General features: G+C 43.2%; 1 protein-coding gene across 1 annotated transcript in view; it reads left to right on the top strand.

The window, feature by feature from the left end:
- Positions 1–5,538: 5,538 nt before the first annotated feature.
- The window catches only part of TAF15 (TATA-box binding protein associated factor 15), a 29,673-nt gene continuing 22,671 nt past the window's right edge, over positions 5,539–12,540 (top strand). The window contains exons 1-2 of the mRNA XM_037167232.2: positions 5,539–5,640; positions 11,863–11,902. Of these exons, the coding sequence (XP_037023127.2) occupies positions 5,634–5,640; positions 11,863–11,902 (47 nt within the window). The 5' untranslated portion in view covers positions 5,539–5,633. The remainder of the gene's footprint in view (positions 5,641–11,862; positions 11,903–12,540) is intronic.

Genomic DNA, 12,540 nt, shown 5'->3' with positions numbered 1-12,540 from the left:
TATTCTTCACACAGGTTCACACTTGAGTGTGCTCACACCCAGACGGCACATTCAAAGGCAGTCATAGGGCATCTCCTCACCGGGCTGGACTCTTTGGCACAGATCGGTCCCGCCTCTTCTAACCCTCGTTAGGGTTTGCAGGGTGTCAGCCTCTTCTGGTTTGTTTTTTACTCACACCAGGACCCAGGGGACTGGCAAGGAGTACAATAAAATAAAAGCCTGGCCAATCTGGCGCTGTGCCTCGCTTCCCTTCCACATAAAGGCTATCTGACTGCCAGCCATCTGGCCTCGAAGGCCAGGACCTGCTCGGAATCTGCTGCTTTGCTCAAAAGACCTGTTAACAGGAAACTGTCTGCTTCCTTTCCACCCCAAACAGGAAGTGCCTGCCCCTGTTCTGAGGACAGGGTAGTCTGTTCATTTACAAGAAGCCTTCCCCTGCCAAAGCGGTATTCTTCGTGGGAGGCCTGCTCTCTAGGAAGGCTGGAGGAGCAGGGAGGGGCAGCTCCGTGCGGGTGGGGGTTGGTGTTGGCTCCCGCTGCCTGTGGCACTTGGCACAGAGCGGGCTGTCAGTCTTTCACCAAACACTCACCAAACACTTGGGGCACTAGAGAAGTCCTAGATAAGGTCTTTGAACATGAGGAGTTTACAGACAAGTGAGAGAGACAGGCCATGCCATTCCGCCCCTTTCACCGCCTTATTTATTTATTCATGGATTAAATACAAGATTTTTCTTTTTTCTTTTCTTAACGCCTACTGTTTCAGGCACTGCGTGAAGCACTGAGGAGGGGTTCCGAGATGAACTACACAACCCGACTAGAGAACAGATCAGCTTCTGATCAGGTAGGCAAGCCTTGAATTACGTGGTACAACTGTGAATTCCATAGGCTTTCATAAGCCAGGCGAAATCACTGCGGTCTGGGTTTTACTCTGCTAGGACCCTCTGCTGGGTACCTCTCCCTGCTTCCTCTTGCGCCCCCTACAGTCTATTCTTAGGACAGCAGCCCGAGTAATCCGGGTAAGATAGGTCAGTTCCTGCAAGGCGTCTCTCTGCTGGATGGCTCCCTCTAACGGCTTCGCTTCTCTACGTCAATTCAGTCCTTGGAACTTCCTACAAGGCCCTAACACCTGTGGTGGAAGGGTTGAGAAGCCAAACAGGGAAAGATGGCAAGTCAGAAATGGTCATTCCTGTTAGACAGCAAAATTTAACTGAGCAAATCTGAAGATTTAATTGGCTTTATTAAGCAATTCATGAGTTGCTAGAAGGGTGCTCAGATGAATTGTACAAAATAGAAGGCTCATATAGGAACAAAGAAGGTGGGACTAAGTTAAGGGTAGATTGTTTCAGGCAAAACACATTCGTCTAGGGCAACAATTTTCTACCTTTTTCATCTCCTGACAAACATAAACGCATTACTGAAATTCTGTGGCACATCAAAACACTATAATTTCACTCGTTCACGCCGGGTGGCTATTGTTATTTTGGCTGTTGTTATTTTTTAAATTTGATAATCTACGAGAAAAGAAGCCATGCCCCTAAAAACCGTATTTTGCCATGTATAATGTGCACTGCTTTGCCCAAAATCTTGAGGGGAAAATAAGGATGTGCATTATACATGGGTATAATAATGATGTGCCTTGGCATTTATAATGCACACAAAACCGTGGGTGGGTATTATACACAGCAAAATACGGTAGTCAGGTACTGCATGTTTTAAAAATTCTTTCATAGGTCACACTGGTTGAAAATTACTGCCCTAGAGGGGGGGGTGGTGGCTTATCAGGCAGATTACCTCACTGGTGCGGGTCAGGAAATTCCAGGCTGATTGGTTCAGAATTCCACTCCTGGGAGAGGCTGCAGCTGCAGTTAGGTTTATTGTTAAATTTTGGTTTGGCGCCGTGGTTTAGCAAAAGTGACTATATTGGCCTTTTCTCCTTCCTTCCTTCCAACCTCCCTTCCTTCCTCCCTTCCTTCCTCCCTCCCTCCCTCCCTTCCTCCCTCCCTCCCTCCCTTCCTTCCTTCCTTCCTTCCTTCCTTCCTTCCTTCCTTCCTTCCTTCCTTCCTTCCTTCCCTCCTTCTTTCCTTCTTTCCACAATAAATAGATGCCTCTACCAACCATAGGCTGGAGGAATGGAGGAAGGAGTGGGGTTTCTGGAGCCCAGGATCCAGAGTCAAGGATGGAAACTGGAGCTCTGGAGAAGACAGTGCCACCTAAGACCCCACCCGCCCCTCTTCCAGGGAGGGTTAGGGAGAAATAACCCTAGATCCTTTCTTTCTTCTGCCATCTACTTTTGAAAGAGGACACCCATGGGCTGATTCTAGTTGGAAGGTGCGGCCTGAAGGAATCTCTGAGAATGAAATGCAGCCTGCAGGGGTCAGCTCCCCATGTGAGGCGTAGACCAGGGGCTAACAGGCCCAGTACCAGGACATTCCCAGATACATTCTGCTAAAGCTGATGTGTAAAGTGCACCTGCTGTCTTCCCTAAATATGTAGGTGGAGGCTGGGGTAGTGGAGGGAGCAGGACCTTGTGGCTTGAAGAATGACTGGGTAAAGTCTGTTGCAGATAATCATCCCAGGCAAAATCCTGGAAGGCAGGTGAGCACAGGACTCAGTCTGCGAGGCCCTTGGTGGTACAGCAGGGACCCTGGGAAAGAAGCCCCGGGGCAGTGCAGGCCGGGGAGGAGTTTCCTGTTTCAGGTTTGGGACACCAGGGACACTGTAAAAAGAACACTGGGCTTGGTGCAAGGGCCTGGGTTTCAGCTCTGCTTCTGTCCTGAATTGGCTGTGTAAACTTGGTGAAGAATTTCACCTTCAGTATTCTCATCCACAAAATGTGGGGAATAGCAATACCTATATTTCACAGGGCATCCTGAAGATTAAAAGAGATAATGGATATAGAAAATTAAGTTTCACTTCATGGATTAGATTAATCAGAAGTTCCCCATTGTTTTAAATTTAATATCCAAACTCCTCCGCAAGGCACTTAAAGCTTTTCAGGCTGAGGCTTCTGCCTACTGCTTTCACTTCATTTACCATCACTCCCCACCCCTGCGACTCCACAGACCAGCCAGACGAATCCACTTGCAATTCCCAGAACTTTGTTCTCTCTCAGCCCTTTCTCTCTGGAATACACTTTTCCTGATGTACACCCCCCTGGTGAATTCCTGTTCTTTCTTCAAAGCTCAGTTTAGGAGGTATCTCCTGTAGGAAGCCTTCCTTAATACCCCCTCCACCCTTCACGTCGGCTAGATGCTCTTCCTCTCTGTGTTCAGAGCACCCTTCGCATCCTCCAATTTAAGCAAGTTTAGTAACTGCTTGGAATTACAGGTCTAGACTGTCCCTGTTATGCGATTGCAGTTCCTGAAGGGCAGGGGCTGTGGTGCTGACTATTTTTCTTTGTCCAGGGCCTTCCAGGACCTGACACTTAGCAGACATCAGGTGACAACAGTTGAGTGAAGAATGCATACATGCATGAATGAAGAAAATAAATGAACCCATGAGTGGTGGTACAGACTTAGGGAGTTGATGATAAGCAACACTTTCTGTATTCCCGTGCTTTCAAAAACCCCAATTCTGGCCCTGGCTGGTGTAGCTCAGTGGATTGAGTGTGGGCCTGTGAATCAGAGAATCGTGGTTCAATTTCCAGTCAGGGCACATGCCTCGGTTAAGGGCTGGGTCCCCTGTGGGGGCCATGTGACAGGCAACCATACATTGATGTTTCTCTCTTTCTCCCTCCCTTCCCCTCTCTCTAAAAATAAATTAATAAAATCTTTTAAAAATCCCAATTCTAAAAAAATTAAAAAGAACAATCTAGAAGTCTCTCCTCCCTCCCCCAACCCAGTTTCCTCATGCTATTTATTGCACAAGGCCATCTCTTCCTCTGGGTTGCCTTCCTTGGTATTCAAGCCGGACAGCTAAATTGTTTTCAGTCATGCGAGAATTTCTATTCCCTTAGCCTTGCTTGTTCGGACCTGCCTGGAGAGCTCTGTGACCCACTGCATCCTGAGCCGAAGGCACAATTACTGCAGGTATAATGGAGAGATGACCTCATACCTTTTTTCTGACCTGAAGGCATTCATTCTGAAGGTGCCGTTCCACTTCCGCCCAACCTGTCCCTCTTCTTCCTGTTCCCGATTACTGCGGATACCCCACCATCTGTCCCCTTGTCTAAGTGGGGAACCCACAGCTCAACCCAGACTTCCTTCTCTGTGCCAGCCCCTCCCACCCAAATTGGTCACCGGGTCTTGCCCAGTCCCTCCGGGATCTCTTCACTTACTTCCATCTCCCCGGATACACCCTGAGCCCACTCTCACCAGAATGGTTTTACTGGCTAGCTAATTGGTCTTCCTGCTTTTAGGCACTTTTCATCTCTATATGTTTTTCGTACTGCAGCCCCCAGATCAAAATCTGATCTTTAAAAATCCTCCAGTGAGGGGTTCCCACTGCCTTCGACGAGGCAAGGCACAGACTCTCCTGTGCTATACAAGGTCTCAGCTACTTTTGTGGCCTCATCTCCTACCATTCTCCCCTCACCGGTAAACTCCAAACATCCTGAATTACTTGTTTTTTGCAACTAGTCCAGAGCACTTTCCCCAACTTGTTCAACTTCTGCTCACCACCTGTCGTTTGCCTCAGATGTCACCTTGCCCTCGGGTAAAGTGTCCCTGTGTGCTCTCTTGGCGGTCACAGTTTTGTCTCACACTGGAGTTCTAGTTCCCAGTCTAATGGTTAAACCCATAGAGAGCGGTATCTGGTTACTAGGATTCGAATTCCACGTTGGCCATTTTCTGGCCGTGTGACCTAGAGCGAGCAAATTCTGCCTTCTCCTCTGAACATGGGGATTACGGTTCATCAACCTGCTGGGAGAAATGAATGAGATGATGTGGGGTGCCTGACAAGTAGGTTATCATGTTAGCGCTGAAAACTAAAGCTCTACGCCCCATCCCGCGGCAAACTGAGTCTGGTCTGTGTGTGAGTTCGTTTTAATGCACACGTTTGTTCCAGCATTCCCTTGTTGTCTATTTTTTGCTTGACAAGCTAGGTATGACACGACAAACCGGGAGGCGATCAGGCACCTGAGCTGGTCACGATTTTCCGTCCCCGAGTTCCTGGGCTCCCGACGCCCCCAGGCGGCTCAAGCTATCTGCAGGCCAAGCGGAGCGAGCTAGGACATACCATTCCAAATTTTAGGGGAAGAAAAGCCATTTCTAACAAATGGTCCGTGTTTGTAAGGCTTCTTTCGCTTCCTAACCTCAAATCTATCAGACCCAATAAAGGAGGAAATAGGGCTGTAATTAGGACAGAGCGAGCAGTTTCCCCTTCCTCTCCCACCCTGATCGCGGAATTGGTACTTTCTCTTCTCAATTCCCTCTCAATAATGGTACCGTCCGCAGAGGGGAGGACAGACAGGGATTCCCAAATCCTCAGGCTTAGGAGGCTGGTACTAGTACAGAACGACCCCTCCTGCCGTGACGCAATGGTGCCGCCCACCGTCCTCTGATTGGCTGCCGAGGCCCCGCAGTCAGGCTCTGCCCGCCGCTCCGCCCTCAGTACCTCCTCGGCCGCCGCGCCGCCTGTTTCTCGTATTCCTTGTTCTCGGCGGGCTGTGGGGGCTCCGCGCCGCGGCCGTTAGTCATGTCGGGTAGGTGATTTCTTCAGCGAGCAGCGGCAGCGGCGAGAAGGGGCCTTGCGTGGCTGGGTCATCTTCCCGCCCATCGGAGGGCCCCGAGGAAAAGCCTCCGGCCCTGAGGGAGGCTGGGGGTGGGGGGACGCGGCCGCCGCGGCCGCCGCCATGTTGGACTGGAGGGACGCACGCTCCCAACGCTCTCCGTCTGCAAATCTCGGCGGGAGCGCCTCGGGTCCCTGTCTTTTGGCTCTGTCCTTGGAACCTGAGGCGACGTGCTGTTCTCGGGGGAGGGTGTGTGAATCGGGAGGCGGAGGCCGTCTACGCCATCACAGGGGCGGGGGGAAGCCCGTGATTAAAGCATCTGCCGGAGAATCGGAGCTTCTGGTGCTCCGCTCCGACTCACGTCTTTCAGCGGGGCCTCGGGCCGTCGTCTCTCCGCCTCGTACCTCAGTTTCCCCAACCGTGAAGTGGAGCTGGGCCTTCTGACTCACCCATTCATCAGGTGGGGGCCTTGACGCCCTGGGAGCCCTTTCAAAAGGACGTTGCCTTCCACGAAATGCCTACTTATCGTCATTCCTTCTGTCGTAACGAGCCGAATTCCAGTCGGGGGTGTTTGTATAAAATTGAGCTTGCTTTTCAGCCTTCTTTGTCGTCATTCTCCCCGGTTTAGTCGTGTTATTATTATTTTTTTAATCCGCAAGAGCTTGAAATCGAGCCTTTTCTATGATGGACAGGCTCCTGTAGGTACACGTGTCATTTGCCTTAAAACAGATCGAAGAAAGAGGCAGCCCTCCACGAAACACTTAAATTGATAGAAGCCCCCACCGGCCCTTGAGTGGAAGAGAAAAAGAGGCCGCGTCTCTTTATCACAGCCGGTTCGAAACCTGCTAACCCGGAATACAGAGTCTGGAGCCCGGGCGTTCTTTTCATTTAGCAGCCCTAGCTGACCACACAAGGTCCACTTGTTCAGTGCCTCACAGGTTGCAAAGACCCAGTTATCCACCCACTTGCTGAGAGTTAGGTGCTACTTTTCAGGTGCAAAAGCAGAACATTTCTCTAAAGACATGTGATTGGGATGAAAATGAGTGGTGACAGAGTCTTGTAGCATTTTTTTTCTAAAGGGAGAACCCGGCCCCCCATCCAGTCTTACAGAAGGACGGAAATGTGACAAAAAGGAAGCAGGAGGCTAAGAAGAAATCAAATTAGTGGGAATGGCTGGACAGGAGCGTGAGAAACATTCCTGAGGTCAGCATGGGTGTTAGGTAGCCAGAATGTTTATTATCTTTCTGGGAAGGGGGCATCTCGTCTCTTTCGATTACCTTGTAATCGTTGCTCAAAACAAATAATTTCTTACCCTGAAGTAGATATTGGTACATCTTTTACCAGGAGCAATGGTAAATTTAGGATGAAGGAAGTCTGGTAAAACTCCAAAGAAATACACAAGTACATACACTCTTACTTAGGAGGGTGTGTAGCTCATTCATGCTAAAAAAAAAAAAAAAAAAGATAATTCAGTTGTGTGGAGAAAGTTACCAGCTTTCCAGTGGATACAGTGCTCATTAAAAACTTGGTCTGTCTTGATTTTTAACATAGTGTTGGTATAAAATGATGGCCTAATTTTATAGGAGCAGGCAGCTGTTATGGAAGAGTAAATTTAACAGTAAACTCTCTGAACAACTAATGACAGTAAGTTTAGTTAAGTCCTTGAACCATCATTCCAAACTACATGTGTAAGTTTAATCAATCGAATTAGCTCAACCACACAAGATGCGTGACAGGGCAGACTTATAAAACCTAATAAAATATAAGCACTTATGTAATCAGTAAATCAAAATTATAAATATCGTCAGACTCCCAGACATTCAAATACTGTTTACAAATGTGAATTACCTGACACCTTTAAAGTTAAAATTATAAATCTAATATCAATTAGATAAAAATTACAAAGTCAAGATACTTCTTGGTTTTGGCAATATGGCAGACCAAGATAACTTGAAAATCCTCTTATCTATAAACACCTAAAAATCTAAGATTTCATTCATTTCATTCCATAAAATGGAATGCTGCAGCTGTTAGGCACAGAGGAGGTTGCGCTGGGTGGGGAGGGTATAGGTCTCATCATTTAGAAACTGGATTTTATTGCCCAAGTAACTAAAACTAAGGACAAGAGCTGAAGCCTGAGACCATTACAGCCAGGTAATGGAAACTAAGACTCTTACGTAAGACTTGGATGTTTGAAGGATTGTACATTTGGTGAAAGAGTAATGTAGAAAAAACTTGTACCAGCATGAAATAACAAGGAAGCCTGGACCCAGAATGAAAAAAGTTCTGAGAATTTGTAAGCTGGAACCTGTACTTCATACATTTTGGGTGTACCTTTAGGCTGGTAATGGGGTCCAAGAACCCTAAACCAAGAAATCAGCATAAAAATTGGTTCTGGTAATAACCTTCAGGTTCCTGGTAGAAACAAACAAAAACTTTCCTGGAGGAAATTTCACACCTTAGGTCACAAGGAGTCTTAGAAAAAAAACATGCCTTGGAAAATAGGAGTTTACAGTAAAAAATTGCAGAACTCTAGGAAACAATTCAAAATGAAAGTGACAAACAGGATTACAACCCCCTAATAGATAATCTGAAAGTGAATATTACATTTTGAAAATCTAACAGGAAGAATCAACCCTAAGACTAAGATGTTATGAAAAGCCACTTATAGATTTGAAAAGGAACCAAGTACAAGTTCTAGAAATGGAAAAAATAGATAAGTTGAATTGTAGATCTGGCAGAAGAAATAATTAGTAAAGTGGAAGATAGATGTGATACAATTTACCCAGAATTCAATTCAAAAGGATACAGAGATGAAAAGCGAAAGATTATGAAACATAGCAAGTAATTGGAGAAGTCCTGTCATACACATAATACAAGTTTGAGGAGAAAATTGGAGAATTAATCAGTGGTTGATAATTTTATAAAGTTAGTGAATTTTTTAGAGTCAAGCAGTGGTTTCAAATGTGGAAAAGTCAACTTACAGCTGTATACATTGATCTGAAATTGGAGATTGAAATACCAATAACAGACCCACTAGAGGAAATAGGGAACTGGTATGATAGAGTTAAAAGTTTTAAGAAACTGGAAAATAACGAAATGATCATTGGAATTTAGAGGAAAAGTAACCATTGATCTTGAAATTTTTACCTAAAAAGACAGACTGCCACTTTCAGGTTTTGCTGAGAGAACTAATAAGTTAAATCTGGACTGGAGGAATAGAATACAAAACAAAAACACAAAATGTAGGGAAAGCAAACACAGGAAATAAAAAGCAAAATATTGAAGATGAAAATGATTACACTTAGAGTTTCAAAAAGCATGGAAGCACCCTGGCCAGTGGCTGGGTTGGAGTGTGGTTCTGTGCACTGAAAGGACGTGAATTCAGTTCCCAGTCAGGGCAGGGACTTAGGTTGCTGTTTGACTTGTCAAGTGTCCTACCTCCTCTCTCCCCTGCCTTCCCCCTCTCAAATCAATAAACATATCATTGGGTCAGGATTAAAAAAAAAAAAAAGATCGAAGCAAAAGGACGGGGAAAAAAGTGGAGCAAGATAATAGGTGAAGGCTGTGATGGGCATTGTTACTAAGATTCTGGTAGAGGTTGACAATCATTTTGAGTTTTGTCGAGAATGCATGTTAGAAATTGAACATAATTAAATTATGGATGGTGACTTACTAAGAACAGAAATTGAATATCACTTAGGAAGCAGTAAAAGGAAAAAGTTAAAATTCAAAAGAAGTCAGGAAAGTAGTTTAAAGGGAATAATAAAACCAACCCTGATAAGTAGAAAGTCAGGTATTGGTGGGTAGAAATCAGTAAACAAGCAACAATGGTAAATGTATAGAAACAATTTAAAGACAAAAGATTTTCACCTTGGGGAAAAATCTAGGTATATGCTGTTCAGAAATGGTATGCCTAAAACAAGAAATGTTCCAAGTATAGAGATTGAAAAAGATTAACCGGGTAAAAAACCAAAAGGAAGATTATGTTATCAGAATAAAGTGTGGGCATTTTAAATGATAGTTTTTATGTTATCAATGTTAAAAGGAAATTTACCAGGAAGGTATAAATCTCTATGTGCCTAATATTACAGCCTCAAAGTACAGAAAGCAAACAAACAAAAAAACCCACCACATTTCTAGTCAAATGCATTTTTATTAAATATGCATCTCTGTTTAATCACTAGATCGGGTAGACCAAATATCAGTAAGAATGTGAATGATAGAACTAACAAGCATCATTTAACAGAAAGTACACAGTACTTTTAAAACTCACAGGGACATTCATGCAAGTAAAATACTTATCAAGAAGGAAAAGCAAAAAAGCAAATCCTGATAAATACGAGGAATAATATAGAAAATACCATTTTTGGCTGCAATGGAATATAGTTAGAAGACAGCAGCAAAGAATCAAAACTCTTAAGCCCTTGGAAATAAAAGCACTTGTAAGTAATTCATAGGTCCAGACACAAGACTCAAGTGTCAAGAACTCATAATGAATAGTTTGAAATGCCCTAAATATTTACAAACTGATTCCTCTGATGAATGAAAACATCTGTACTTCCTCAAGTATGTATACTAAAGGTCAACCTTATTGCTCAGTATGCTGATTTCTGTGTTTGCAGTTTTTAAGTCAGATGGATAATTTGAGGGTTGAAGTGACGGTTACAGAGAGTCCAGCCAGGGTCACATGACTTATGTGTCGTATACTTTTGTAATTTTCCTTGAGCCAGAGGGATACATACTGAGATCTTGAACGCCACTGTTGTGTCTGGGAGAACCCATATTTATGCCTTTGGATGTAGTTTAACCTAGTCGTGCATTCCCATAGTATCTTAGGTTTTATTCACATTATCCCAGTTCCCCACCCCCTTAAGAATCTTTCAGTTTCCAATTTGGTTGAAGTTAACTTTTTCCCTCACACATCTAATCACTATGGTCCAGTTAGGTTCTATATATCCTTTTCCTATATTTATTTGGTGAACTATAAATAAATCCATCGTCATTTTGAATTGAGTGGAAAAGTCACTGATTTGATTAGAATTTTTGTTGTTTTCAGAAGTGTCAAACAACAAATAGTTTTATTTCAAATTGGACGAGGTTGGGCCTAATGGTCAGCAGTTTGAGACTCTTAGATGTTTTAGATTTTATTTATTTTTAGAGACGGGAAGGGAGGGAGAAAGAGAAGGAGAGAAACATCGATGTGAGAAAGGAACATCGACTGGTTGCCTCTCCTGTGTGCCCTGACTGGGGATTGAGCCCACAATGCAGGCATGTGCCTGGCCCTGGAATCTGCCGGCAACTCTTCCCTCTGCAGGACGATGCCCAATCCACTGAGCTGAGTCAATTTTTTGCAGCTGAAAGTATTTCATGTAATACTCTTTTTTATAAAATTATATTTTAATTACATTTTATGGTCAACATTACTTTGTATTCAGGTCCAGTGTACAGCATTGTGGTTAGACATTGTATGTTATTCTTATTCATCACTAATAAACTTAGGTCCTTCATTCGATTCTGAGTAGAACCCTAAGGGATAGAGCCTACTCAAAAGTTTTTAATGTAACATGTATTGAGAGAATTTTTAAATTTGACATACTACTCAATTTGTGCCTGCCTTGGTAAGGTTTCATTGCTAAAAAGGAAGCTTGAAGTAGATATTGTTGAGTTGGTGTATCATTTGGCCAAGACCCTGAAAGCTTGGTAAAATTTTATTTAACCAGCAGCTGCTTTTACCAAGTCTTCCCAAGTGTTTTTGGGAGCTGTGGCGTGCTGGGGAGGATGTGGAAGTACGTGTAATCATCCTGAGATTGATCTTGCCTGAGTGTCTTTCCCTTTTTCCGTCCTGGTTAGTTTTAATATGTCCTTTTGTATGTAAAGATAATACAGCTTGAGCTTTAGGTTTTTTTCTTAAAAGGATGGCTTTTTCACTGATTATTTCTTGTTTGTTGACTTGGTTCTTGTGACCATCAGGATACATTTGTATAGTAGTTTTCAAAGACATCAATCATTACTGTAAACAGCAGATACTATTTGTATAGATTTCTCCTCGTACAGTATCTTTAACCTAGTTTTTCTTTTCGTAGTTACTTTTTATGACATTTTCTTACCACATTTCATCTATAAGATCTAAAATCAGCCTTTCAGGGAAGCATAATTTTAAATCAGATTTAAAATTCTTTTTATGTGTTTTAGATTCTGGAAGTTACGGTCAGTCTGGGGGTGAGCAGCAAAGGTAAAGTATACATACATCTTAATAATACCGTGAAAGAGTAGAACTGAGAAAAAAGGATGAATTGAGTCCGGACTTCCCACTTGAGATTTGGTATCTGGATGTTTTAAAGAGTTAAACATTAGCTCGGCAAATGGACAGAGTCAGCCTCTCTAAATAGGCAGTGTAAAACGTTCCTTCCTTTTTTTAAAAGACTTTGCATTAGTAAATATAGATGCCCCTAGAGATTAAAACAAATTTCACAGGTACTATAGATTGTTTTCTTTGAAAAAATTTTGAAAAGAAACGATTATTAAAAAGATTTAAGCACTTGAATTATAAGAGGTTCTTAGAAAGAAAAAGTATCTTTTTGAATTGTATATAATATGCTAATACATTTTTTGGGAGCAGATTTTCTAGAAGCTATATAATAGAAATGTTTAGTATTGTTTAAAGACTTCTTATCATGCTCACAATAAAAAGAAAAAAGTGTTTTTTATGTGAATGTTTACATGCAGTAGGGTTCTCTTGCTTACCAGAACACAACCTTCAACTTGTACTGTAAAGGTTTGCAGTTCAATGTGAGACATTCAGAATAGCATCTCAAGATTCAGTTCATGAAAATTGATTTGACTTTTTCATTCTTATAAGATAGTGCTAAT

Source organism: Artibeus jamaicensis, unplaced genomic scaffold (assembly GCF_021234435.1).
Source record: "Artibeus jamaicensis isolate MK-2021 breed Jamaican fruit bat unplaced genomic scaffold, CSHL_Jam_final contig_2259, whole genome shotgun sequence".
Classification (NCBI taxonomy): Eukaryota; Metazoa; Chordata; class Mammalia; order Chiroptera; family Phyllostomidae; genus Artibeus; species Artibeus jamaicensis.
Note: the sequence above shows the minus strand (reverse complement) of the source record. Positions and strands in the feature narration are given on the sequence as shown.